The 24,750-nt window shown below is 48.5% G+C and overlaps 1 protein-coding gene across 5 annotated transcripts in view; it reads right to left on the bottom strand.

Moving 5' to 3' along the window:
* TTC3 (tetratricopeptide repeat domain 3) overlaps positions 1-24,750 on the bottom strand; it is a 182,770-nt gene that overhangs the window by 84,755 nt on the left and 73,265 nt on the right. For 4 of the 5 annotated variants that reach the window (XM_063956554.1, XM_063956557.1, XM_063956556.1 and 1 more), the window contains exon 14: positions 24,255-24,339. In XM_063956554.1, the coding sequence (XP_063812624.1) occupies positions 24,255-24,339 (85 nt within the window). Of the gene's footprint in view, positions 1-16,614; positions 16,750-24,254; positions 24,340-24,750 lie in introns of those variants that run through there. The other variant, XM_063956558.1, reaches the window with a different exon arrangement.

Raw genomic sequence — 24,750 nt, 5'->3', positions numbered from 1 at the left:
CTATCCCATGGCAGATATGACTGGCCTTTTGCCCGCTTGCCCTTATGGGGACGAAAGGACTGAGGCTGAAAAGACGTTGTCTTTTTCTCCTTTATACGGCAATACTTCCATGTGCCGTTTGGAATCTGCATCACCTGACCACTGTCGTGTCCATAAACAACTTCTGGCAGATATGGACATCGCACTTACTCTTGATGCCAGAGTGCAAATATCCCTCTGTGCATCTCGCATATATAGAAATGCATCCTTTAAATGCTCTATAGTCAATAAAATACTGTCCCTGTCAAGGGTATCAATATTTTCAGTCAGGGAATCCGACCAAGCCACCCCAGCGCTGCACATCCAGGCTGAGGCGATCGCTGGTCGCAGTATAACACCAGTATGTGTGTATATACTTTTTAGGATATTTTCCAGCCTCCTATCAGCTGGCTCCTTGAGGGCGGCCCTATCTGGAGACGGTACCACCACTTGTTTTGATAAGCGTGTGAGCGCCTTATCCACCCTAAGGGGTGTTTCCCAACGCGCCCTAACTTCTGGCGGGAAAGGGTATACCGCCAATAATTTTCTATCGGGGGAAACCCACGCATAATCACACACTTCATTTAATTTATCTGATTCAGGAAAAACTACAGGTAGTTTTTTCACACTCCACATAATACCCTTTTTTGTGGTACTTGTAGTATCAGAAATATGTAACACCTCCTTCATTGCCCTTAACAAGTAACGTGTGGCCCTAAAGGAAAATACGTTTGTTTCTTCACCGTCGACACTGGAGTCAGTGTCCGTGTCTGTGTCGACCGACTGAGGTAAAAGGACGTTTTAACGCCCCTGACGGTGTTTGAGACGCCTGGACATGGTTTGCCGGCCGTCTCATGTCGTCAACCGACCTTGCAGCGTGTTGACATTATCACGTAATTCCTTAAATAAGCCATCCATTCCGGTGTCGACTCCCTAGAGTGACATCACCATTACAGGCAATTGCTCCGCCTCCTCACCAACATCGTCCTCATACATGTCGACACACACGTACCGACACACAGCACACACACAGGGAATGCTCTGATAGAGGACAGGACCCCACTAGCCCTTTGGAGAGACAGAGGGAGAGTTTGCCAGCACACACCAAAACGCTATAATTATACAGGGACAACCTTTATATAAGTGTTTTTCCCTTATAGCATCTTAATATATATAATCATATCGCCAAATAAGTGCCCCCCCTCTCTGTTTTAACCCTGTTTCTGTAGTGCAGTGCAGGGGAGAGCCTGGGAGCCTTCCCACCAGCATTTCTGTGAGGGAAAATGGCGCTGTGTGCTGAGGAGAATAGGCCCCGCCCCCTTTTCGGCGGGCTTCTTCTCCCGTTTTTCTGAGACCTGGCAGGGGTTAAATACATCCATATAGCCCCAGGGGCTATATGTGATGTATTTTTTAGCCAGAACAAGGTATTCTCATTGCTGCCCAGGGCGCCCCCTGCAGCGCCCTGCACCCTCCGTGACCGCTGGTGTGAAGTGTGTGACAACAATGGCGCACAGCTGCAGTGCTGTGCGCTACCTCATGAAGACTGAAAAGTCTTCTGCCGCCGGTTTCTGGACCTCTTCACTTTTCGGCATCTGCAAGGGGGTCGGCGGCGCGGCTCCGGGACCGGGGCCTGTGTTCGATCCCTCTGGAGCTAATGGTGTCCAGTAGCCTAAGAAGCCAATCCATCCTGCACGCAGGTGAGTTCACTTCTTCTCCCCTAAGTCCCTCGTTGCAGTGAGCCTGTTGCCAGCAGGACTCACTGTAAAATAAAAAACCTAAAAACTTTTTCTAAGCAGCTCTTTAGGAGAGCCACCTAGATTGCACCCTGCTCGGACGGGCACAAAAACCTAACTGAGGCTTGGAGGAGGGTCATAGGGGGAGGAGCCAGTGCACACCACCTGATCCTAAAGCTTTATTTTTGTGCCCTGTCTCCTGCGGAGCCGCTAATCCCCCATGGTCCTGACGGAGTCCCCAGCATCCACTAGGACGTCAGAGAAATAGCAGTAAGGTGTGTCTGTATATATATCTGGCCAAGTGCAGTACACGTGGCCAGTACTATGAAATGTGATCCCAAATTCCCACTAACACCCCTGCGCCTCCGGTGGAGTAGAGATGTAGGACAGGAACGTTCTGGAATCACAGAGGAAGACACACAGGAAGCATGGTTAAAATGGCCCCCCATGCTTATACATATAATCACAGTGCAGTTTCATGCTGATCTTATAAACAGCCTGTGTAATCATTTTAAAACCTCCTCCCTGCCAGCATAAACATCATTATATAGTTATATGCTATACTACCAACAGCCTGTTGCTGCTGATCTTTCTCCCCCCCCATCTGCTCCATAGCGTGCAGTGCGGGCAGCGGGCACCCCGGGACCTGGGAGCGCGTGTCAGCGCTATGAGACCCAGGCAGCAGCGGTCAAGCGGCGGGCGGAAGTGCAGGAGAAGCGGCGGCCGTACCCGTTGAGAGACAGGGGTATCCTTCTTTCCCCTGTAAGAAGCGCCGGAGCAGCGGAGAAGCGGCGGCCGGCCCAACTTTAGAGACGCGGGAGCAGCGTAGGACTCAAGCGTCGGGCGGAAGCGGGCGCTATGTTACCCGGCGGCCGGAGCAACTGCGGCGGGCGGCTCCGAAATACACCACACCTCGGGGCGGCAGCGGAAGCTGACCGCCCCGTTCTCCAATAGTAATCGTGACCTGAGTCACCTAGCTGTTGCTACGTGGAGCACAGAAAAAACACTGAGAGGTACTCGGGGATATGGAGGGGTGGAGTGTTCTAAATTTAAATATTCAGTGCTGTTCCTACGGAAGCCCGTCCATATCCCAAGAGTACTCCAGTGACCCCTAGTGGATGATAAAGAAATTAAGATTACCTGAAAGGGGGACATTACATGACTAAAGAAAGCACCCAAAATTATTGGACTCATTGAGACCGTACGGTGAGAGTGTGCGGAGCTCAAAAATCCAGCGGGCTTCCCTGCGTAATAACAGAGCACCCCGGTCACCACCACGTAAATTGGCAGGGACATGGTCAATGACCTTATGTCGTAAACTGGCCAATGTGTGTTATGCTTCACGAAAGTGGCGGGCGACCGGTTGTTCTTGAGGGGTGCCTGCAAGGGCAGAACGTATGGCTTGGCGGTGCAGTGCCATCCTCTCCTTAAATTGTCGGATGGTCTTACCCACGTAAAGTAAGCCACAGGGGCATTTAATGTAGTAGATAACAAAAGAGCTCTGGCAAGTTAAAACATGCTTAATGTTGATTTTGGATCCAGAATGTGGGTCGCCACTATAAAACAGTTCATGTAATAGGGGGCGTATGTTTCTTGCTATTTAAATATAGAACTATTCAGTATGACTGCAGTATCAACATGTATATAACATTTTATGCCTTGCCTCTTGATCACTTCTAAGCTGCTGTTGACACCTGTTTTTTTTACGTTTGTTTTCACGTTTTTATGGTGATCAGTCTTTATTGTTACCTACAGCGCTGTGTCTGCCTCCGGCGGGTAACCATGGAAACGGCGCTGGAGAGCGCGCGTCGCCTCGGGGTGACGTCATCAACCCCCGTCCAGGAAGCACACACAGCGTGCATGATGGTCTGTGTGGGGTGTTATTTAAGGTAAGATTGTTCTGTTTTCTGTTATCTTGTCCTGACGAAATTTAGTAAATAAATGAAATGTTGACCTACTAATGCTGCGCTGTCAGCTTTATACTTAAACCAGCTTGCTGCTTCAAACGAAGTCCTCTGAGTGCCGTACTCTTCTACCTTGCTCTATATATATATATATATATATATATATATATAATAAGATTTTACTTACCGATAAATCTATTTCTCGGAGTCCGTAGTGGATGCTGGGGTTCCTGAAAGGACCATGGGGAATAGCGGCTCCGCAGGAGACAGGGCACAAAAAGTAAAGCTTTTCCAGATCAGGTGGTGTGCACTGGCTCCTCCCCCTATGACCCTCCTCCAGACTCCAGTTAGGTACTGTGCCCGGACGAGCGTACACAATAAGGGAGGATTTTGAATCCCGGGTAAGACTCATACCAGCCACACCAATCACACCGTACAACTTGTGATCTAAACCCAGTTAACAGTATGATAACAGCGGAGCCTCTGAAAGATGGCTTCCTTCAACAATAACCCGAATTTGTTAACAATAACTATGTACAATTATTGCAGATAATCCGCACTTGGGATGGGCGCCCAGCATCCACTACGGACTCCGAGAAATAGATTTATCGGTAAGTAAATTCTTATTTTCTCTATCGTCCTAGTGGATGCTGGGGTTCCTGAAAGGACCATGGGGATTATACCAAAGCTCCCAAACGGGCGGGAGAGTGCGGATGACTCTGCAGCACCGAATGAGAGAACTCCAGGTCCTCCTTAGCCAGAGTATCAAATTTGTAAAATTTTACAAACGTGTTCTCCCCTGACCACGTAGCTGCTCGGCAGAGTAGTAATGCCGAGACCCCTCGGGCAGCCGCCCAAGATGAGCCCACCTTCCTTGTGGAGTGGGCCTTTACAGATTTAGGCTGTGGCAGGCCTGCCACAGAATGTGCAAGTTGGATTGTGCTACAGATCCAACGAGCAATCGTCTGCTTAGACGCAGGAGCACCCATCTTGTTGGGTGCATACAATATAAACAACGAGTCAGATTTTCTGACTCCAGCTGTCCTTGCAATATATATTTTTAATGCTCTGACAACGTCCAGTAACTTGGAGTCCTCCAAGTCACTTGTAGCCGCAGGCACTACAATAGGCTGGTTCAGATGAAATGCTGACACCACCTTAGGGAGAAAATGCGGACGAGTCCGCAGTTCTGCCCTGTCCGAATGGAAAATCAGATATGGGCTTTTGTAAGATAAAGCTGCCAGTTCTGACACTCTCCTGGCCGAAGCCAGGGCTAGAAGCATGGTCACTTTCCATGTGAGATATTTCAAATCCACCTTTTTTAGTGGTTCAAACCAATGAGATTTTAGGAAGTCCAAAACCACATTGAGATCCCACGGTGCCACTGGAGGCACCACAGGAGGCTGTATATGCAGCACTCCCTTAACAAAGGTCTGGACTTCAGGGACTGAAGCCAATTCTTTTTGAAAGAAAATCGACAGGGCCGAAATTTGAACCTTAATAGATCCCAATTTGAGACCCATAGACAATCCTGATTGCAGGAAATGTAGGAATCGACCCAGTTGAAATTCCTCCGTCGGAGCACTCCGATCTTCGCACCACGCAACATATTTTCGCCAAATTCGGTGATAATGTTGCACGGTTACTTCCTTCCTTGCTTTAATCAAAGTAGGAAAGACTTCTTCCGGCATGCCTTTTTCCTTTAGGATCCGGCGTTCAACCGCCATGCCGTCAAACGCAGCCGCGGTAAGTCTTGAAACAGACAGGGACCCTGCTGAAGCAAGTCCCTCCTTAGAGGTAGAGGCCACGGATCTTCCGTGATCATCTCTTGAAGTTCCGGGTACCAAGTCCTTCTTGGCCAATCCGGAACCACTAGTATCGTTCTCACGCCTCTTTGCCGTATAATTCTCAATACTTTTGGTATGAGAGGCAGAGGAGGAAACACATACACCGACTGGTACACCCAAGGCGTTACCAGCGCGTCCACAGCTATTGCCTGCGGATCTCTTGACCTGGCGCAATACCTGTCCAGTTTTTTGTTGAGGCGAGACGCCATCATGTCCACCATTGGTCTTTCCCAACGGGTTACCAGCATGTGGAAGACTTCTGGATGAAGTCCCCACTCTCCCGGGTGAAGATCGTGTCTGCTGAGGAAGTCTGCTTCCCAGTTGTCCACTCCCGGGATGAACACTGCTGACAGTGCTATCACATGATTCTCTGCCCAGCGAAGAATCCTTGCAGCTTCTGCCATTGCACTCCTGCTTCTTGTGCCGCCCTGTCTGTTCACATGGGCGACTGCCGTGATGTTGTCCGACTGGATCAACACCGGTTTTCCTTGAAGCAGAGGTTCTGCCTGGCTTAGAGCATTGTATATTGCTCTTAGTTCCAGAATGTTTATGTGAAGAGACGTTTCCAGGCTCGTCCATACTCCCTGGAAGTTTCTTCCTTGTGTGACTGCTCCCCAGCCTCTCAGGCTGGCGTCCGTGGTCACCAGGATCCAATCCTGTATGCCGAATCTGCGGCCCTCCAATAGATGAGGACTCTGCAACCACCACAGAAGAGACACCCTTGTCCTTGGAGACAGGGTTATCCGTAGGTGCATCTGAAGATGCGACCCTGACCATTTGTCCAACAGATCCCTTTGGAAAATTCTTGCGTGGAATCTGCCGAATGGAATTGCTTCGTAAGAAGCCACCATTTTTCCCAGGACTCTTGTGCATTGATGTACAGACACCTTTCCTGGTTTTAGGAGGTTCCTGACAAGCTCGGATAACTCCTTGGCTTTTTCCTCCGGGAGAAAAACCTTTTTCTGAACCGTGTCCAGAATCATCCCTAGGAACAGCAGACGAGTTGTCGGCATTAACTGGGATTTTGGAATATTCAGAATCCACCCGTGCTGTTTTAGCACTTCTTGAGACAGTGCTAATCCCATCTCTAGCTGTTCTCTGGACCTTGCCCTTATTAGGAGATCGTCCAAGTATGGGATAATTAATACGCCTTTTCTTCGAAGAAGAATCATCATCTCGGCCATTACCTTTGTAAAGACCCGAGGTGCCGTGGACAATCCGAACGGCAGCGTCTGAAACTGATAGTGACAGTTTTGTACAACGAACCTGAGGTACCCCTGGTGTGAGGGGTAAATTGGAACGTGGAGATACGCATCCTTGATGTCCAAGGATACCATAAAGTCCCCCTCTTCCAGGTTCGCTATCACTGCTCTGAGTGACTCCATCTTGAACTTGAACTTCTTTATGTACAGGTTCAAGGACTTCAGATTTAGAATAGGCCTTACCGAGCCATCCGGCTTCGGTACCACAAAAAGAGTGGAATAATACCCCTTCCCTTGTTGCAGAAGAGGTACCTTGACTATCACCTGCTGAGAGTACAGCTTGTGAATGGCTTCCAAAACCGTCTCCCTTTCGGAGGGGGACGTTGGTAAAGCAGACTTCAGGAAACGGCGAGGTGGATCTGTCTCTAATTCCAACCTGTACCCCTGAGATATTATCTGCAGGATCCAGGGATCTACTTGCGAGTGAGCCCACTGCGCGCTGTAATTTTTGAGACGACCCCCCACCGTCCCCGAGTCCGCTTGAGAAGCCCCAGCGTCATGCTGAGGCTTTTGTAGAAGCCGGGGAGGGCTTCTGATCCTGGGAAGGAGCTGCCTGTTGCTGTCTCTTCCCTCGACCTCTGCCTCGTGGCAGATATGAATAGCCCTTTGCTCTCTTATTTTTAAAGGAACGAAAGGGCTGCGGTTGAAAGGTCGGTGCCTTTTTCTGTTGGGGAGTGACTTGAGGTAGAAAGGTGGATTTCCCGGCTGTAGCCGTGGCCACCAAATCTGATAGACCGACTCCAAATAACTCCTCCCCTTTATACTGCAAAACTTCCATATGCCGTTTTGAATCCGCATCGCCTGTCCACTGTCGCGTCCATAAAGCTCTTCTGGCCGAAATGGACATAGCACTTACCCGTGATGCCAGTGTGCAGATATCCCTCTGTGCATCACGCATATAAAGAAATGCATCCTTTATTTGTTCTAACGACAGTAAAATATTGTCCCTGTCCAGGGTATCAATATTTTCAATCAGGGACTCTGACCAAACTACCCCAGCACTGCACATCCAGGCAGTCGCTATAGCTGGTCGTAGTATAACGCCTGCATGTGTGTATATACTTTTTTGGATATTTTCCATCCTCCTATCTGATGGATCTTTAAGTGCGGCCGTCTCAGGAGAGGGTAACGCCACTTGTTTAGATAAGTATGTTAGCGCCTTGTCCACCCTAGGAGGTGTTTCCCAGCGCTCCCTAACCTCTGGCGGGAAAGGGTATAATGCCAGTAATTTCTTTGAAATTATCAGCTTTTTATCAGGGGCAACCCACGCTTCATTACACACGTCATTTAGTTCTTCTGATTCAGGAAAAACTATAGGTAGTTTTTTCACACCCCACATAATACCCTGTTTAGTGGTACCTGTAGTATCAGCTAAATGTAACGCCTCCTTCATTGCCAAAATCATATAACGTGTGGCCCTACTGGAAAATACGGTTGATTCGTCACCGTCACCACTGGAGTCATCGCCTGTGTCTGGGTCTGTGTCGACCGACTGAGGCAAAGGGCGTTTCACAGCCCCTGACGGTGTTTGAGTCGCCTGGACAGGCACTAATTGATTGTCCGGCCGTCTCATGTCGTCAAACGACTGCTTTAGCGTGTTGACACTATCCCGTAGTTCCATAAATAAAGGCATCCATTCTGGTGTCGACTCCCTAGGGGGTGACATCCTCATATTTGGCAATTGCTCCGCCTCCACGCCAATATCGTCCTCATACATGTCGACACACACGTACCGACACACAGCAGACACACAGGGAATGCTCCTAACGAAGACAGGACCCACTAGCCCTTTGGGGAGACAGAGGGAGAGTTTGCCAGCACACACCAAAAGCGCTATATATATATATATCAGGGATAGCCTTATAATAAGTGCTCCCTTATAGCTGCTTTGTTATATCAAAATATCGCCATAAATTTGCCCCCCCTCTCTGTTTTACCCTGTTTCTGTAGTGCAGTGCAGGGGAGAGACTTGGGAGCCGTCCTGACCAGCGGAGCTGTGAGAGGAAATGGCGCCGTGTGCTGAGGAGATAGGCCCCGCCCCTTTTCTGGCGGGCTCGTCTCCCGCTATTTAGAGAAATCAGGCAGGGGTTAAATATCTCCATATAGCCTCTGGGGGCTATATGTGAGGTATTTTTAGCCTTTATATAGGTTACATTTGCCTCCCAGGGCGCCCCCCTCCCAGCGCCCTGCACCCTCAGTGACTGCCGTGTAAAGTGTGCTGAGAGGAAAATGGCGCACAGCTGCAGTGCTGTGCGCTACCTTTAGAAGACTGCAGGAGTCTTCAGCCGCCGATTCTGGACCTCTTCTGACTTCAGCATCTGCAAGGGGGCCGGCGGCGCGGCTCCGGTGACCATCCAGGCTGTACCTGTGATCGTCCCTCTGGAGCTTGATGTCCAGTAGCCAAGAAGCCAATCCATCCTGCACGCAGGTGAGTTGACTCCTTCTCCCCTCAGTCCCTCGCTGCAGTGATCCTGTTGCCAGCAGGAATCACTGTAAAATAAAAAACCTAGCTAAACTTTTTCTAAGCAGCTCTTTAGGAGAGCCACCTAGATTGCACCCTTCTCGGCCGGGCACAAAAATCTAACTGGAGTCTGGAGGAGGGTCATAGGGGGAGGAGCCAGTGCACACCACCTGATCTGGAAAAGCTTTACTTTTTGTGCCCTGTCTCCTGCGGAGCCGCTATTCCCCATGGTCCTTTCAGGAACCCCAGCATCCACTAGGACGATAGAGAAATATATATATACACACACACACATACATACATACATACATACACACACACACACATACAGTCACTTATTGGCCGGCACTCAAGCGGTATAACTCAGCAGGCCCCGGTGCCATAGTCCACAGAAACATAAGTATCCAAAGGGGAAACAATTAAAGGCACTCGAGAGGACAAAAAATACTCAGAGATTCAGATGATTCTTAATCCAATCATCTGAATCTCTGAGTATTTTTTGTCCTCTCGAGTGCCTTTAATTGTTTCCCCTTTGGATATATATATATATATATATATATATATATATATATATATATATATATATATATATATATATATATATATATATATATATAATGAAGAAGGCTTCCTGGCCGAGAGCATGGTCTGCATGACAGAGTTGGAAAAGCCACAAGCTCTTCAGACCGACAGCCACAAGCTCTTAAGACCGACCTATCAACAGCCACCCTGTCAAAGCCAGACAAGGAAGGTCGGGGTGAAGACATGGGTCCTGGGACAGCAGATCTAGACGAAGAGGAAGGCATAAAGGAGGCGCTATGGACAGGGCGCTGAGGTCTATGTATCAGGCATGTTTTGAACAATCTGGGGCATCCAGGAAAGCCATGACTGCTTCATGCTTCAGGCAGCGAAGAACTCTCGGTAAGAGAGCGATCGGTGAAAGATATACAACTTTCGAATGGACCAGGGAACCACCAAAGCATCCACATAAAACTTGTGATTGTGAGGGGAGGCTATCAAATCTATGTGCGGCCTATCCCAGCGAGTCACAAGAAAGTGGAACACTTCTGGATGGAATGACCACTCTCCTAAATGGACGTCCTGTCGGCTGAGGACATACACTTCCCTATTCTGAACTCTGGGAATGTAAACTGCCAACAGAGCTGGCAGGAAATGTTCCACCCACTGGAGAATGTGACCGACCTCTTGCACGGCAGAGAGACTTTTGGTGCCGCCCTGGTGGCTGATTGATGAGATCGCTGTCACGTTGTCCACCTGTATCTTCACGGGTTTGCCCTGGAGGAGTGGTCCCGAACTGCAGAGCGCCCTGTAGAGTTCCAGGACGTTTATGGATAGAGTCTTGTGCGGACCATCATCCCTGAAAGGAAAGGCACCCCGTGACTGCATCCCAAGCCGCGGAGGCTGATGGGATGGCTGGAGCAACCATAGCATCGAGAGATAGGTGTCCCTGTACTGAACAATCATGTGGGACTTGAGAGGGACAGGTGTTTGACTCAATCGGCGGAGTGGAGCTGTGCAAATTCCACCATTTAGAAACAGGAACCATCTTGCCCAGGACTTGCATGCAAAGATGGATGCTTGAGAAAATCCCTGATCAGAGTCTGGATATCAGTCACCTTGTTGCTGGGGAGAAAAAACCCCCAAAACTTTTGGATGTTGGAGTCCCGGAGCGCCACCTGATGAAGCATAAACTGAGATGGGGTCAGACTAGACTTGCGTCAGTTGTTCAGCCATCCATGTGACTGCAACAATTCCAGGGTGATTTACAGGTGGTGTTGCAGGGCATCCTGAGACTGAGCTAGGAGAAGGAGAAGACCACCGTCCAGGTAGGAAGAATGCAGACTCCCTGGAGGCGTAGCTGGGCTGCCATGACCTTGTAAAATACTCTCGGTGCTGTGGAGAGTTCAAAAGACAGCCTAGAACCATCAAGTGGTTGTTTCTAATAGCAAAGCGCAGGAAGCGTTGATGCGGTTGAATGGGAATGTGAAGACAGGCGTCCTGAATGTCCAAGGAGGTCATTAAGTCTCACGGTTCCAGAGCCTGCATGATAAAACAAAGTGACTCCATCCTGAACCTGGGAATGCGAAGAAACAGGTTCAGCTTCTTCAGGCAGAGAATGGACCGAAAGGATACATCTAGCTTTTGTACCAATAATAGATTTGAATAGAAACTGGTACCCCTTTGCAAAAACAAGACCAGGATAATCACCCCTGCCTTCAGGAGAAACTGATGGAAGATTGAAGGGAGGCGGACTTGCTTATGTCTGCTGGCAGACTGGTGGTGAAAAACTGAACAGGCGGCCGTTCCAGAAAAGTAAGGGCATATCCTCTGGATACAATGCCTGACACCCAGGAGTTGGACAAGGAGTCTAGCCAGATGTCTGAACTGTAGGTTTGTCGGCTTGCTTGAGGGTATGACGGCGATCAACCCAGGACTGGCTACGTTTGGAAGAGGATCCTTGTACTTGGCAGGAGGCCTGCCATCTCACCTTACCCTGTGGGCAAAAAGAAAGAAAGGGCGGTTGCATGGACTTTTTCCATGAGTGTAAGGCATGAAAACAGTCTTAGAAGCCACAATAGTGGCTACAATCTTGTCCAGCTCTGGCCCAAAGAGAATATTCCCAGTAAAGGGAAGAGTCTCTAAAGTCTTTTTGGATTTATTATCTGCTCACCAGGAGCGAAGCCGTAACGCTCCTCTAGCTGCCACTGAGGAAGCCGAAATCTTAGATGCAAAGGCTCCAGCATCCAATGACGCTTCACCCAGATAGGTGCCAGCTTCACTGATGTTATCCACAATGGAGAGTAATTCAAAAGTGGAGAGTCCCCGACTGGAGACATCTGCCCAGCTTCATATGGCTAAAGAAATCCTTGCCGAAGCAAAGGCAGGACAAATAGCTGTCCCCGCACTGGTGAATATTGACTTGAGGAACTGCTCCAACTTTGTCAGTTGGATCGCTGAGGGATAGAACATCCGGTATAGGGAGTGTGGTTGACTTGACCAACCTAGCAATTTGAGGAGGCGTTTCCCATTTCTTCTGCTCCCCTTCCGGCACAGGATAGAAGGTAGACATGCATTGTGACACGGCAAATCTCTTATTGGGGTGCGACCAAGGCTACTTAAAGATCTCACTTGAGTGAGCGGAGGGTGGTAATACCGCAGGATCCTTTTACTTCCGCTTGAAAAAGGGGGCATAATCAAACTGTTGCCTATCAGTATCCTTAACCTGCAAATGTAGACTGACCGCCATGATCAATTTATCCACCCTGACTAGAGTCATGTGGTCCTCTGAGGTGAGAGTGTATCCTCCTCAGCAGTCTATAAGGAAATGTCCTCATCCGAGGAAACGTCCGATTGGGATTGGTCTGTCAGTGTGAGCAACCAAGTCTCTCTTCTGGGGTTCTTACATGTGCTCGTAGAAACTAGAACTTGTTGCAGGGAACTGGAAACGTGTACCAATCCCTGCATGGAGTGAGAAAGGACCTGTGCCCACGCAGCTTCTGTAGTAGGCTGCTGTGGGATATCTGACTGTGGCTGTTATGTAGGAAGCCTGGAGGCTGCCAGCTGAGGAGCCAGTCCCCGCATGGCCGAGGACAGGGACGCGTCCCAGTCAGGCTCCCGTAGGGTTAACGCCTCAGGCACGGAAACACCCGGTGCTTCCGCAGAGCAACAATCACAAAGGCCCATATGGTCCTGCTCTAAAAAGGAGAAATTTGCCTTTTAGGCTGTGCAATTGTAGGCACGCAGCCCAGGAGCAGCCCTTTCCTTGTGGGAGGCTTTGGAGGAAGTTCCCTTGGAAGACATCTCAAAATCTATAATAAAACTATAATGCTATGTGACATTTTTCAAACCCAGCATGTAACTTGACAATTAGGAGCTGAGTGGCTGTTGCATTATCACCTTCCACTTTATCACTACTCTAGGCTTAGAACATCTGCCTCACAGCCTGTAACATGGCAGTTAGGAGCTGATGATCTGGTACTTTATTGCCGTCTACTTTATCTCTCTCCAAGGTTTAGCAAATAGACCCCATAGTCCCCATGGCGTCCTGACACCTGGGAATTTTTTGAGCCCTGTTTTAATATTGCAGAAAAAGTTTGGAGGCTGCTAAAGATTCCCGTAATGGGCCTAATTCAGATCTGATCGCAGCAGCAAATTTGTTAGCTAATGGGCAAAACCATTTGCACTGCAGGGGGGGGGGGGGGGGGGGGGGGGCAGATGTAACGTGCAGAGAGAGAGATTTGGGTGGGGTGTGTTCAAACTGATAAATTGCAGTGTAAAAATAAAGCAGCCGGTATTTACCCTGCACAGAAACAAAATAACTCACCCAAATCTAACTCTCTCTGCTCATGTTATATCTGCCCCCACCTGCAGTGCACATGGTTTTGCCCTTTAGCTAACAAATTTTCCGCTGCGATCAGATCTGAATTGGGCTTAATTACGTTAACATTCAGTAGGTCACATCCCACGTCGCACAAGAGCACATCGGCTGGGAGGTGGACCAAGGTTTTGCAACAGCACCACAGAAAGGATCGCTTACAGTGAATCTTTCTGCCCCCATCAGGAAAAGCCCTGCACATGAAAGTAAAGCGTATACGTGTATAAATAAAGATACGCACACACTAACATGCCAGTTCATAACATTTTTTGCTTGTGCCTCATCACTTCAATACAACTGTGAAAACGTAGAGCAATACTGTCCACTTCACATCCTTCCGCTGCATTATAGATGTCACACAAGAACACTGCATCAAAGCTAGCAACTGGGATCTGATGTGCATAGGCAGCAACTTTGTAAAGTAAAAAATTTGTTTGGGAGAAACGGTCACAATTCAAACCGCGATGCCCGACAGTAGCTGGAAGTATCTTACCAACATCAATTTCTACTGACGTACAGTTAATACATCATTTCACAGTATTCAAGTGACTATGAGCCTAATACAGGGTTGATCGCAAAAGCAAAATCTTTCTCTAATGGGTAAAACCATGTGCACTGCAGGGGGGGGGGGGGGGGGGGGCAGATATAACATGTGCAGAGAGTTAGATTTGGGTGGGGTGTGTTCAAACTGAAATCTAAATTGCAGTGTAAAAATAAAGCAGCCAGTATTTACCCTGCACAGAAACAAAATAACCCACCCAATTCTAACTCTCTCTGAATGTTATATTTCACTAATTTGTCCGATATCCCAAAAGTATCTGGGCTTCACCATTAGAACACGACTGTAAATTCTAATCTCTCCCTTTCAGGCTGTTCTGCTCCTCGTTGCAGAAAATTCATAGCGACAGCGGCAGACATTTTTCAACGCTTATCTCGTGTGTTACAGATGGCAAAATATTCCAGAACCCTGCTACAAACAGGACTTTTCCTGGGACTTGCCATCTACACCAGTCAGCAGAAAGTGTTCTGCCAGTGTAGAAGGATGTCGCAAGAGATAACCAAGGTCTCTCTGCCGTGGGTGCAATAAACTGGTTAGCAATATGGTAGCATCTACTTTCTCTTCATGGAGAAGACCTTTCCCATAAGCCCCTGGATCCATGTCACAAACTATTTGGAATAGTAATCTGTAGCGAGCGAAGCGAGACACTGAGCCCGAAGAGTGGCGAGCGAAGCGAGCCCGCGATGGTCCAATTGTGCATGGATAAAACGCAATAACCTCAAACGAACGGAGAATGGATAAAACATTTAGGTGCTGTAAGGGCGATAGTTCTCCTGCCCTCTTGTTATGTCACTTCCTGGTCCTGATCACGAAGGGAACATAGACAGAACCTTAGCAATACTGGCTCGGTAGTTTCCCAGGGTTATAAACAAGGCAAGATCTGCACCCACAGGAGTGGTCTCTCCAGCATTTCCCAGATGCTGAAAGTCTCGTCAGGAGACTGTGCAGATGTGAGTTTCTTAAAATTGGTACACACTGGGCGATACATGAAACGGCTGAAATATCACCAGCCCGTTAGCGGGTGTGTACCCCCCGATATATATGTGTAGACATCGTTCACAGATATATTGCATGTCTGTACGGGCGGTAGGCACACTTCCTGCGAGGAGCCGACGTCACAGCTCAGTGGGCAAATTCAAAAGCCCGTCCAGCTGAGTGTCCTTACGGTCTCGTCGAGCAGCTGATCGGTAAGGGTGGATATTTGCCTGGGTCCGCCAATGTGACAATCAAGTGTGTACCCAGCTTTAGAGTCCCGCTTCAGCAAGAAGGTAAACAGAGGCAGATGGAAGCTGAATATCATCGGGCATGTCTGCCATACTCGTAAGGGGATTTGTAGCATTACTCGTCATTGTGTAAGGAGCACTTGTGATCGCCCAATCAGTCTTGCCCGAGTAGGTTTAGAGGAAGGGGCTCCTCGTAAGCGCCCTTGAGCTCCAAGTATCTTTGCTTTTTGTGTCTCCACATTTTACCCCCCTCCCTACTACCTGGTGGCCTTAACCATGACTAAGGAGGCATTTGTTAAGGGCATCGGAATGCTTCTGCAGACCTCCAGTTTGTAAGTTAGACCTGATCCTTGTGTGCCGTGTATGCCATGCCAATACTTGGGGTTCCTTTACGATTCATGAAATTGTAAAACCTGGGGCTCCTGGTCATGTTTTATGCCCAGTATTTAAAGGGGGCAATGTTTTCACTAGCGCTGAACTTTTAAATGTCGGGCATTAACATGCCCAGAAGTGTTGGGTTGGCTTTGTAAATAAACCGCCATCGTCTGTCACAGTTCCCCCGTAAATTGAAGTCTCTAGGTCTCCAATGGAACAAGGCCATCCCAAAGATGTTCTCACCCTTTTCACATAGGCTGCCATTAGATTTCCATAGCCATTGGTAACACAAGCACCTCTAAGCTCTGCCCGTATCTCAGGATCGTGAAGGAAGCCACCTTGCACAACAAGGATGTGTGGCGCGTGGTTACCGCCACTACATGGCCTGCACTCGTAGAGTCGTGTCCACTTAAGACAAAGAGAGCCAGGTTGCTTCCGCAGTCTACATCCAGAGAGAAGAATGCGTGAGGGAAAGTGCAGTAGTTGCAAGGTTACCAGGCTCTCATGCCTCCTCCCACTCACGCAATAGGCCGCCCGGGTTCAGTACAGCATGGTGCATCAAGCTGACTTGTCCTAGGCTCTGGTGTGTTTGAGCACTCCGCCACCTTTGGGTGGGTATTTTCCACAAATGTTAAAAAATTAGTCAACCCGGAACATCCCAATATATATATATATATATATATATATATATATATATATATATATATATATATATATATATATATATATATATATATATATATATATATATATATATATATATATATAATAAAATAAAAATAAAAATAAATATTAAAAAGCAGTACTTAAAAACACAGCGCATGACAAATACATACCAACTTGCTGTGCTTGCTTCCATAGGTAGCTAACTCCATCCTTCGAATCATTACCACAAGTAAGAAGAGCACTGGGAACAGGACAAGAGCAAGCATGCAAGCCTTCCTCAGCATGGCCTTGTCCGCTTGCAACTAAGAACGACTCCTAACGAGTTCCGCTACAAATATGCACTTGTGAAATACAATCTGTCTATAACAAGAACACACCCAGCAACAGTCTCAGACAATTGGAGCCAACTTCTCGCTCACTTATCAAATCAAGTTCTTGAAGCAATGCCAATATACAGTTTCTCAACAGTGCTCACTGAGTAGACAAAACAAAAACCGACAAACCACATTGCACTGCACCATAATCCTCCACCCTCTCGCCGCCGCTATAAACATACCACCATGAGCATTCCGTCAGAGGACAGGCAGCTGCCATATTGTTACATCCGCTGATGCACCTTAGAACAGTGACAAACAATACTGGCAAAGGCATAATATCAAAAAGAGGGGGGAGATTTATCAAAGCTTGAAGAGAAAGTGAAAAGAGACAAAGTACCAACCAATCAGATTCAAACGGTCATCACGTTAAAGGCAATGTTTAAAAATAGGATTTTAATTACCCACCGGTAAATCCTTTTCTCGTAGTCCGTAGAGGATGCCGGGGTCCACATTAGTACCATGGGGTATAGATGGGTCCACTAGGAGCCATTGGCACTTTAAGAGTTTAAGAGTGTGGGCTGGCTCCTCCCTGTATGCCTTTCCTACCAGACTCAGTCTAGAAACTGTGCCCGAGAGATGGACATCTTTGAGAGAAGGATTTAAACACAGATAGTGGAGAGATTCACACCAGCTCACACACAAGGAAAAACAAGCTAACCAGCTTGAAAATCAGCGACCGCTGAAACATTTCTTACGAAGTAACAATGCAGTACATAACTAAAAACCAAAGTTGTACTGAACCAGATAACCACTGCAGGAAAACGAAGCACTGGGTGGGCGCCCAGCATCCTCTACGGACTACGAGAAAAAGATTTACCGGTAGATAATTAAAACCCTATTTTCTCTTACGTCCTAGAGGATGCTGAGGTCCACATTAGTACCATGGGGATGTACCAAAGCTCCCAGAACAGGAGGGAGAGCGCGGAGGCTCCTGCAGAACTGACTGACCAAATTTAAGGTCCTCAGAGGCCAAAGTATCAAACTTGTAGAACTTTGGAAACGTGTTCGACCCCGACCAAGTAGCCGCTCGGCAGAGTTGTAAAGCAGAGACTCCCCGGGCAGCCGCCCAGGAAGAACCCACCTTATGAGTAGAGTGGGCCTTAACAGACGTAGGAAACAGCAAGCCTGCCGCAGAATACGCATGCTGGATAGTGAACCTGATCCAGCGAGAAATCATCAGCTTAGAAGCAGGACAGCCAATTTTCTTGGGATCATACAGGACAAACAAACAGTCTGATTTTCTGTGACGAGCAGTCCTCCTCACATAGATTTTTAGAGCCCTTACAACGACTTTGATGAGATTGAGGAGTCAGTCGCAACTGGCACCACAATAGGTTGGTTGATATGAAATGCCGGCACAACCTTCGGAAGAAACTGCTGACGTGTCCGGAGCTCATCTCTATCTTCATGGAATATCAAGTATGGGCTTTTACAGGACAAAGCCCCCAACTCCGACACATGTCTAGCAGAAGCTAAGGTCAACAAAGTGACAGCCTTCCACGTGAGAAACTTGACCTCAACCTCCTGTAGAGGCTCAAACCAGTTCGACTGGAGGAACTGCAACACCACGTTAAGATCCCAGGGTGCCGTAGGCTGTACAAAGGGAGGTTGGATGTGCAGAACTCCCTTCAAAAAAGTCTGAAACTCAGGGAGGGCAGCCAATTATTTCTGGAAGAAAATGGATAGGGACGAAATTTGGACCTTCAGATCCCAACCTCAGGCCCATATCAACAACGGCTTGTAGGAAGAGGAGAAACCATCATAGTTGAAACTCCAGCGTAGGAAACTTATTGGACTCACACCAAGATACATATTTTTTCCAAATACGATGGTAATGTTTAGACGTTACTCCTTTCCTAGCCTGTATCAGGGTAGGAATAACCTTGTTCGGAATGCCCCTCCGAGCTAGTATCTGGCGTTCAATCTCCATGCCATCAAACGTAGCCATGGTAGGTCTTGATAGGCGAACAGCCCCTGTTGCAGCAGGTCCTCCCAAAGAGGAAGAGGCCTCGGCTCTTCTAGCAGTAGATCCAGAAGATGCGCGTACCAACACCTTCTTGGCCAGCTGGAGCAATGAGGATCAATTGAACCCTTGTTCTCCTTACGAGCTTTAGAACTCTTGGAATGAGTGGGAGTGGTGGAAACACGTACACAGACTGGAATACCCACGGAGTCACTAGGGCGTCCTCCGCCACTGCTTGCGGGTCCCTCGACCTGGAACAGTATCGCCGAACCTTCTTGTTGAGACGAGAGGCCATCATGTCTATTTGGGGTACACCCCAAAGATCTGTTACCTCCTTGAACACCTCCGGATGGAGACCCCACTCCCCTGGATGAAGATAGTGTCTGCTGAGGAAGTCCACTTTCCAGTTGTCTACTCCCAGAATGAAGATTGCCGACAGCGCCAACGTGTGGTTTTTCTGCCCAGAGGATGATTCTTGTTACCTCTGACATTGCAGCTCTGCTGTTCGTTTCGCCCTGTCGGTTTATGTAAGCCACTGTCGTTACATTGTCCAACTGCACTTGAATGGCCCGATTTCTCAGAAGATGGGCCCCTTGGAGAAGACCGTTGTAGATAGCTCTTAGTTCCGGAATGTTTTCTGTAGGCAGGCTTCCAGACTTGACCATCTTCCTTGGAAGGTTTACCCTTGAGTGACTGCGCCTTAGCCCCGAAACTTGCATCCATGGTTAGAAGGATCCAGTCCTGAATCCAGAACCTTCAGCCCTCCAGAAGGTGAGGTAATTGTAGCCACCAGAGGAGCGAAATTCTGGCCTTTGGCGACAGACTTATTCTCTGGTGCATGTGTAGATGAGATCCCAACCATTTGTCCAGTAGATCCAGCTGGAAGGACTGAGCATGAAACCTCCCATACTGCAGAGTCTCGTAAGAGGCCACCATCTTCCCCAGAAGGCGAATGCACTGATGAACAGACACCCGGGCTGGCTTCATGACAACCTGGGCCATTGTTTGCATCACCAACGCTTTTTCCTCTGGAAGAAACACCCTCTGCACTTCCGTGTCGAGGATCATTCCCAGAAAGGACAACCTCCTGGTTGGTTCCAAATGCGATTTTGGAAGATTCAGAATCCAACGGTGTTCCCTGAGTAGATGGGTCGTGAAAACAATGGACTGTAACAGCTTCTCCTTGGACAATGCCTTTGTCAGCAGATCGCCCAGATATGGAATTATGTTCACCCACTGTCTGCGGAGGAGAAGCATCATTTCCGTCATCACCTTGGTGAATACCCTCGGTGCTGTGGAGAGGCCGAATGGCAGGGCCTGGAATTGAAAATGACAGTCCAACAGTGCGAATCGGAGATAAGCTTGATGCGGCGGCCAAATCGGAATGTGAAGGTACGCATCCTTGATATCAAGGGATACCAGGAATTCCCCCTCCTCCAGACCTGATATCACCGCCCTTAGAGACTCCATCTTGAACTTGAACTCCCTCAGGAAGGGGTTTAGCGATTTTAAGTTCAGAATGGGTCTGACCAAACCATCCGGTTTCGGTACCACGAAAAGGTTCGTATAGTAACCTTTGTTTTGCATATGGGGTGGAACTGGTACAATAACCTGTGCCTCCACCAACTTTTGGATGGCTTCCTGTAGGATAGCCCTGTCTGCCAGCAAAGCGGGCAAGCCTGATTTGAAGAATCGGTGAGGAGGGAGATCTTGAAATTCCAGCCTGCACCCCTGGGACGCAATATCTTGCACCCAGGGATCCAGACCAGACAACACCCAGACGTGACTGAAATGCCCGAGTCTCGCCTCCACCGGCCCCACCTCCAGGCCGCGCTGTCCACCGTCATGCTGAGGACTTTGGCATTACTGAAGAAGGTTTCTGTCCCCGGGAACCCGCAGTAGCAGGTTTCTTGGATTTTGGCCGACCTCCTCGAAAGAAGGTGTTGGATGGCTTGGTCTTTCTTGCTTTGGCAGTCCGAAAGGGCTGTGATGCAGCTGAAGAAAAGGGTTTCTTCGTAGCAGGTACAGCTGAGGGAAGAAAAGGAGACTTACCCGCTGTAGCCGTGGAAATACACGCATCCAACGCTTCCCCAAGATAGCCTGACCTGTGTAGGCTAGGTCTCCACACCTATCCTGGATTCCGCGTTGGTAGACCACTGGCGCAGCCAAAGTCCCCTACGTGCGGAGACAGACATGGAAGATATACCTGCTGCCATGGAATCCAGGTCTTTCATGGATTCCACCATAAATCCTGCAGAATCCTGAATGTTATGTTAAAACAATTCAACATCACTTTTATCCATTGTATCAAAATCCTCAAGTAACGTGCCTGACCACTTTACTATAGCTTTGGAAATCCATGCACAGGCAATAGTGGGACGTAGTATCGCCCCAGAAGCCGTGTATATACTGTAGATTTGAGCGTAGTATCAATTTTGCGATTAGCCGGCTCCTTTAAGGCGGCAGATCCTGGAACAGGTAAAACCACCTTTAATGAGAGTCTGGATACAGACACGTCCACTATGGGTGGATTTTCCCATTTTTTCCTATCCTCCTCAGGTAAGGGGAAAGCAACCAGAACCCTTCTAGGGATCAGGAATTTTTTCTCTGGGTTTTTCCATGCTTTCTCAAATATAGCATTTAATTCCTTGGACGCAAGTAAGGTTAGCAAGGATTTCTTATTGTCAGTGAAGTAAGCCTCCTCAACCTGCTCAGGTGTTGTATCAGCAATATTCAACACATCTCTAATAGCCTCCATCATCAACTGCACCCCTTTTGCAAGAGATGCGGCCCCCCTCAGCACATCCCCATCACCGTCTGCCATGTCAGATCGGTATCCGTGTCATCTTGCATAATCTGGGCAAGAGCACGTTTGTGGGAACCTACAGTGGTGGGCCCTGAGGTAACAGAACCGGACCAAACTGCCATAGAGTTCTGTAAAACCTAAGTTGCAGATTCATTCTGTGCAACTCTAGTAGAAATCTGAGAAATCATAGATTTGATAGAGGAAAACCATTCAGGCTCCCTTGCTGGAGGACAGGCAGAGTTTCACCCCCAAGAATGGCAAGAGAGACAAGGAGATTGGAGCCAACCCACACACAGTGCTTTCAAGGTATAGGGAGACCCCAACCAGCGCTGACTGTGCACCTAAATAGGTTACACAATCTGTACACAGCCTCCTCCCGCCCCTTCTACAACCCCCTGGTACCGTAAGAGATAGCTGAAGTTGAATTGGAGGGACAGCTCTCGCTGACAGCGCTTCTGCAGGCAGGAAAATGGCGCTGAACGCTGCTGGGTACGCTCTGAGCAGAAGCTCCGCCCCCTTAATGGTGCGGTCTTCCCGCTCTTTTGGAGATTATACTGGCCTGAGGAATTATGCTGGCAGCAATGCTGGGACTCTGACAGGCTTGGCGGTCAGTGTAGGCGCTGGCTCAGGGCGCCCCTCACAGCACCACACTACGTACCGCTGAGACCCCATACCCTGTTGCCGCCATCTTCACACCGGCTCCCCGCTTGCTAGGGGGGCCGGTAACTGACTCGCCACTGATCTTCTGGCTCTGTAAGGGGGTGGCGACATGCCGCCGGGGTCAGAGATCCCCTGTGGCGGGGAACGTTCGATACCCTCAGGAGCTCAGTGTCCTGTCAGCGGATATAGTGGCTCAGACCCCCGCAGGGCGGACACTACTCCCACTTCTCTCTCTCCAAGCTTTGATAAATCTCCCCCATAGTCTTAAGCAGTAACTTCAGGACCAAGGTCACTGTTTTAGTTGCGAATTGAAACAACTTTTATTTTACTACTTAGCAAGGATTATGGTACACAATACAAGCAAGTTCTTGGCAATACTCAGGTATAGAGTTGTCTCTAAGTATATCAAAAACCTTTATGCATTCCATCATGAAGCTTTGAATATAAGCACAAATGGAAAAGAATAAAAAGAAAAAAAGAAAAAGAAAGAAAAATACATGCAAGGTAGTTTTAACCGCCAGCTACCCGTATATTATAAAGGAACTAAGAAAACTACCTCTCAATACTGATATTTTGGTTACTATCATATCAGAGAGGGGAATTAATATGTAATTGCTGAATAAACTCCGTACTTGCCAGACTACCAGCTAATTACCATCACAAGTCACTGCTTGGTAAAATATATCAAGTATTCAGTGATCAGTGTTTATGATAATTTGCAGACGGTCTATAATAAAATGTACTACTAAGGCAGATTAAAGCAAGCTCCCTAATCCATCTTCCAACACTACCTCCCTGCCAGCGACACATGGTAAGCAGTCGGAAAAGGATTCAGCCAGGACGACCAGCAATGAGGAGCAGCAGCTACACATTACCCAAACAGTACACATCGCTTCAGGAGGCGATGCAGGAGCCTGGTGGTGACAGAGAATCCATTACACTGGTGCACAGTTGGCAACAACAGCTGCGAGGTGCTGCCTTAGTCAGCCACCCTACAGTAGGGTGTATATCAGGAGATGAGCGATAGGTTAGGACAGGACTGCATGTGACAGGGGCAGTGACATGGTGTGAGGAGGGGAAGAGAGGCAGGAGCATGCCAAAGGCTGAGACTTATATAGTGGGAGATGCAGCATCCCCCAGCAGCACAGAGTATATCAGGAGATGAGTGATGTGTCAGTGAGGACAGGGCTGCATGTGACAGGGGCAGTGACATGATGTGAGGAGGGGAATGGAGGCAGCAGGAAGCCACAGTGAGAGTTATATAGTGGGAGGAACAGGGTCCCCCAGCAGATGAGTAATGTGTTAGTGAGGATAGGGCTGCATGTGACAGGGGCAGTGACATGATGTGAGGAGGGGAATGGAGGCAGCAGGAAGCTACAGATAGAGGTATATAGTGGGAGGAGCAGGGTCCCCAGCAGCACAGAGTATATCAGGAGATGGGTGATGTGTCAGTGAGGACAGGGCTGCATGTGACAGGGGCAGTGACATGATGTGAGGAGGGGAATGGAGGCAGCAGGAAGCTACAGATAGAGGTATATAGTGGGAGGAGCAGGGTCCCCAGCAGCACAGAGTATATCAGGAGATGGGTGATGTGTCAGTGAGGACAGGGCTGCATGTGACAGGGGCAGTGACATGATGTGAGGAGGGGAATGGAGGCAGCAGGAAGCTACAGATAGAGGTATATAGTGGGAGGAGCAGGGTCCCCAGCAGCACAGAGTATATCAGGAGATGGGTGATGTGTCAGTGAGGACAGGGCTGCATGTGACTGGGGCAGTGACATGATGTGAGGAGGGGAATGGAGGCAGCAGGAAGCTACAGATAGAGGTATACAGTGGAAGGAGCACAATGTAGCAACGTGAAGCTCCCGTAATACTGATGCAGAAGAGTGAGCTGGCCAAGCACAGGAAATAAAAATGTATACATCCAGCTTGTTATATTTGAATGTACATCCTTTTATAGCCAGAGCTGTATAAAAACAAGAGCAAGTGGAGGAATCATGCCTACCTGCTCAGGAACATCCTCTGTGGCAGCGTTGGATACCAGTGTACTTTCTGTATTATCTACAGCAGGCTCAGCCTGCGCTGCAAGCCTTCAGGAGAAGACAATGACATGTAAGAGACAATGGCAGAACAGTCTGATTCCACAGCCTACACAAGGGGCACACCAGCTGTTGTGGAACTACACATCACAGCATGCTGTAACAGGAAAACTGTCAGGACATGCTGGGATGTGTAGCTCCACGGCATGGAGAGCCACATTCCTTACTGCAGGCCTGCACAGTGCTAGAACCACATGGAACACAGGGGGTCATTCAGAGTTGTTCGCTCGTTGCCGATATTCGCAACAGAGCGATTAAGGCAAAAATGTGCATGGTACGCAGCGCGCATGCGCTAAGTATTTTGGCACAAAACTTAGTAGATTTACTCACGTCCGAACGAATAATTTTCATCGTTGAAGTGATCGGAGTGTGATTGACAGGAAGTGGGTGTTTCTGGGCGGA

The sequence above is a fragment of the Pseudophryne corroboree genome, chromosome 2 (assembly GCF_028390025.1).
Source record: "Pseudophryne corroboree isolate aPseCor3 chromosome 2, aPseCor3.hap2, whole genome shotgun sequence".
Classification (NCBI taxonomy): Eukaryota; Metazoa; Chordata; class Amphibia; order Anura; family Myobatrachidae; genus Pseudophryne; species Pseudophryne corroboree.
The sequence above is the reverse complement of the archived record's forward strand: the minus strand, read 5'-3'. Positions and strand labels throughout refer to the sequence as shown.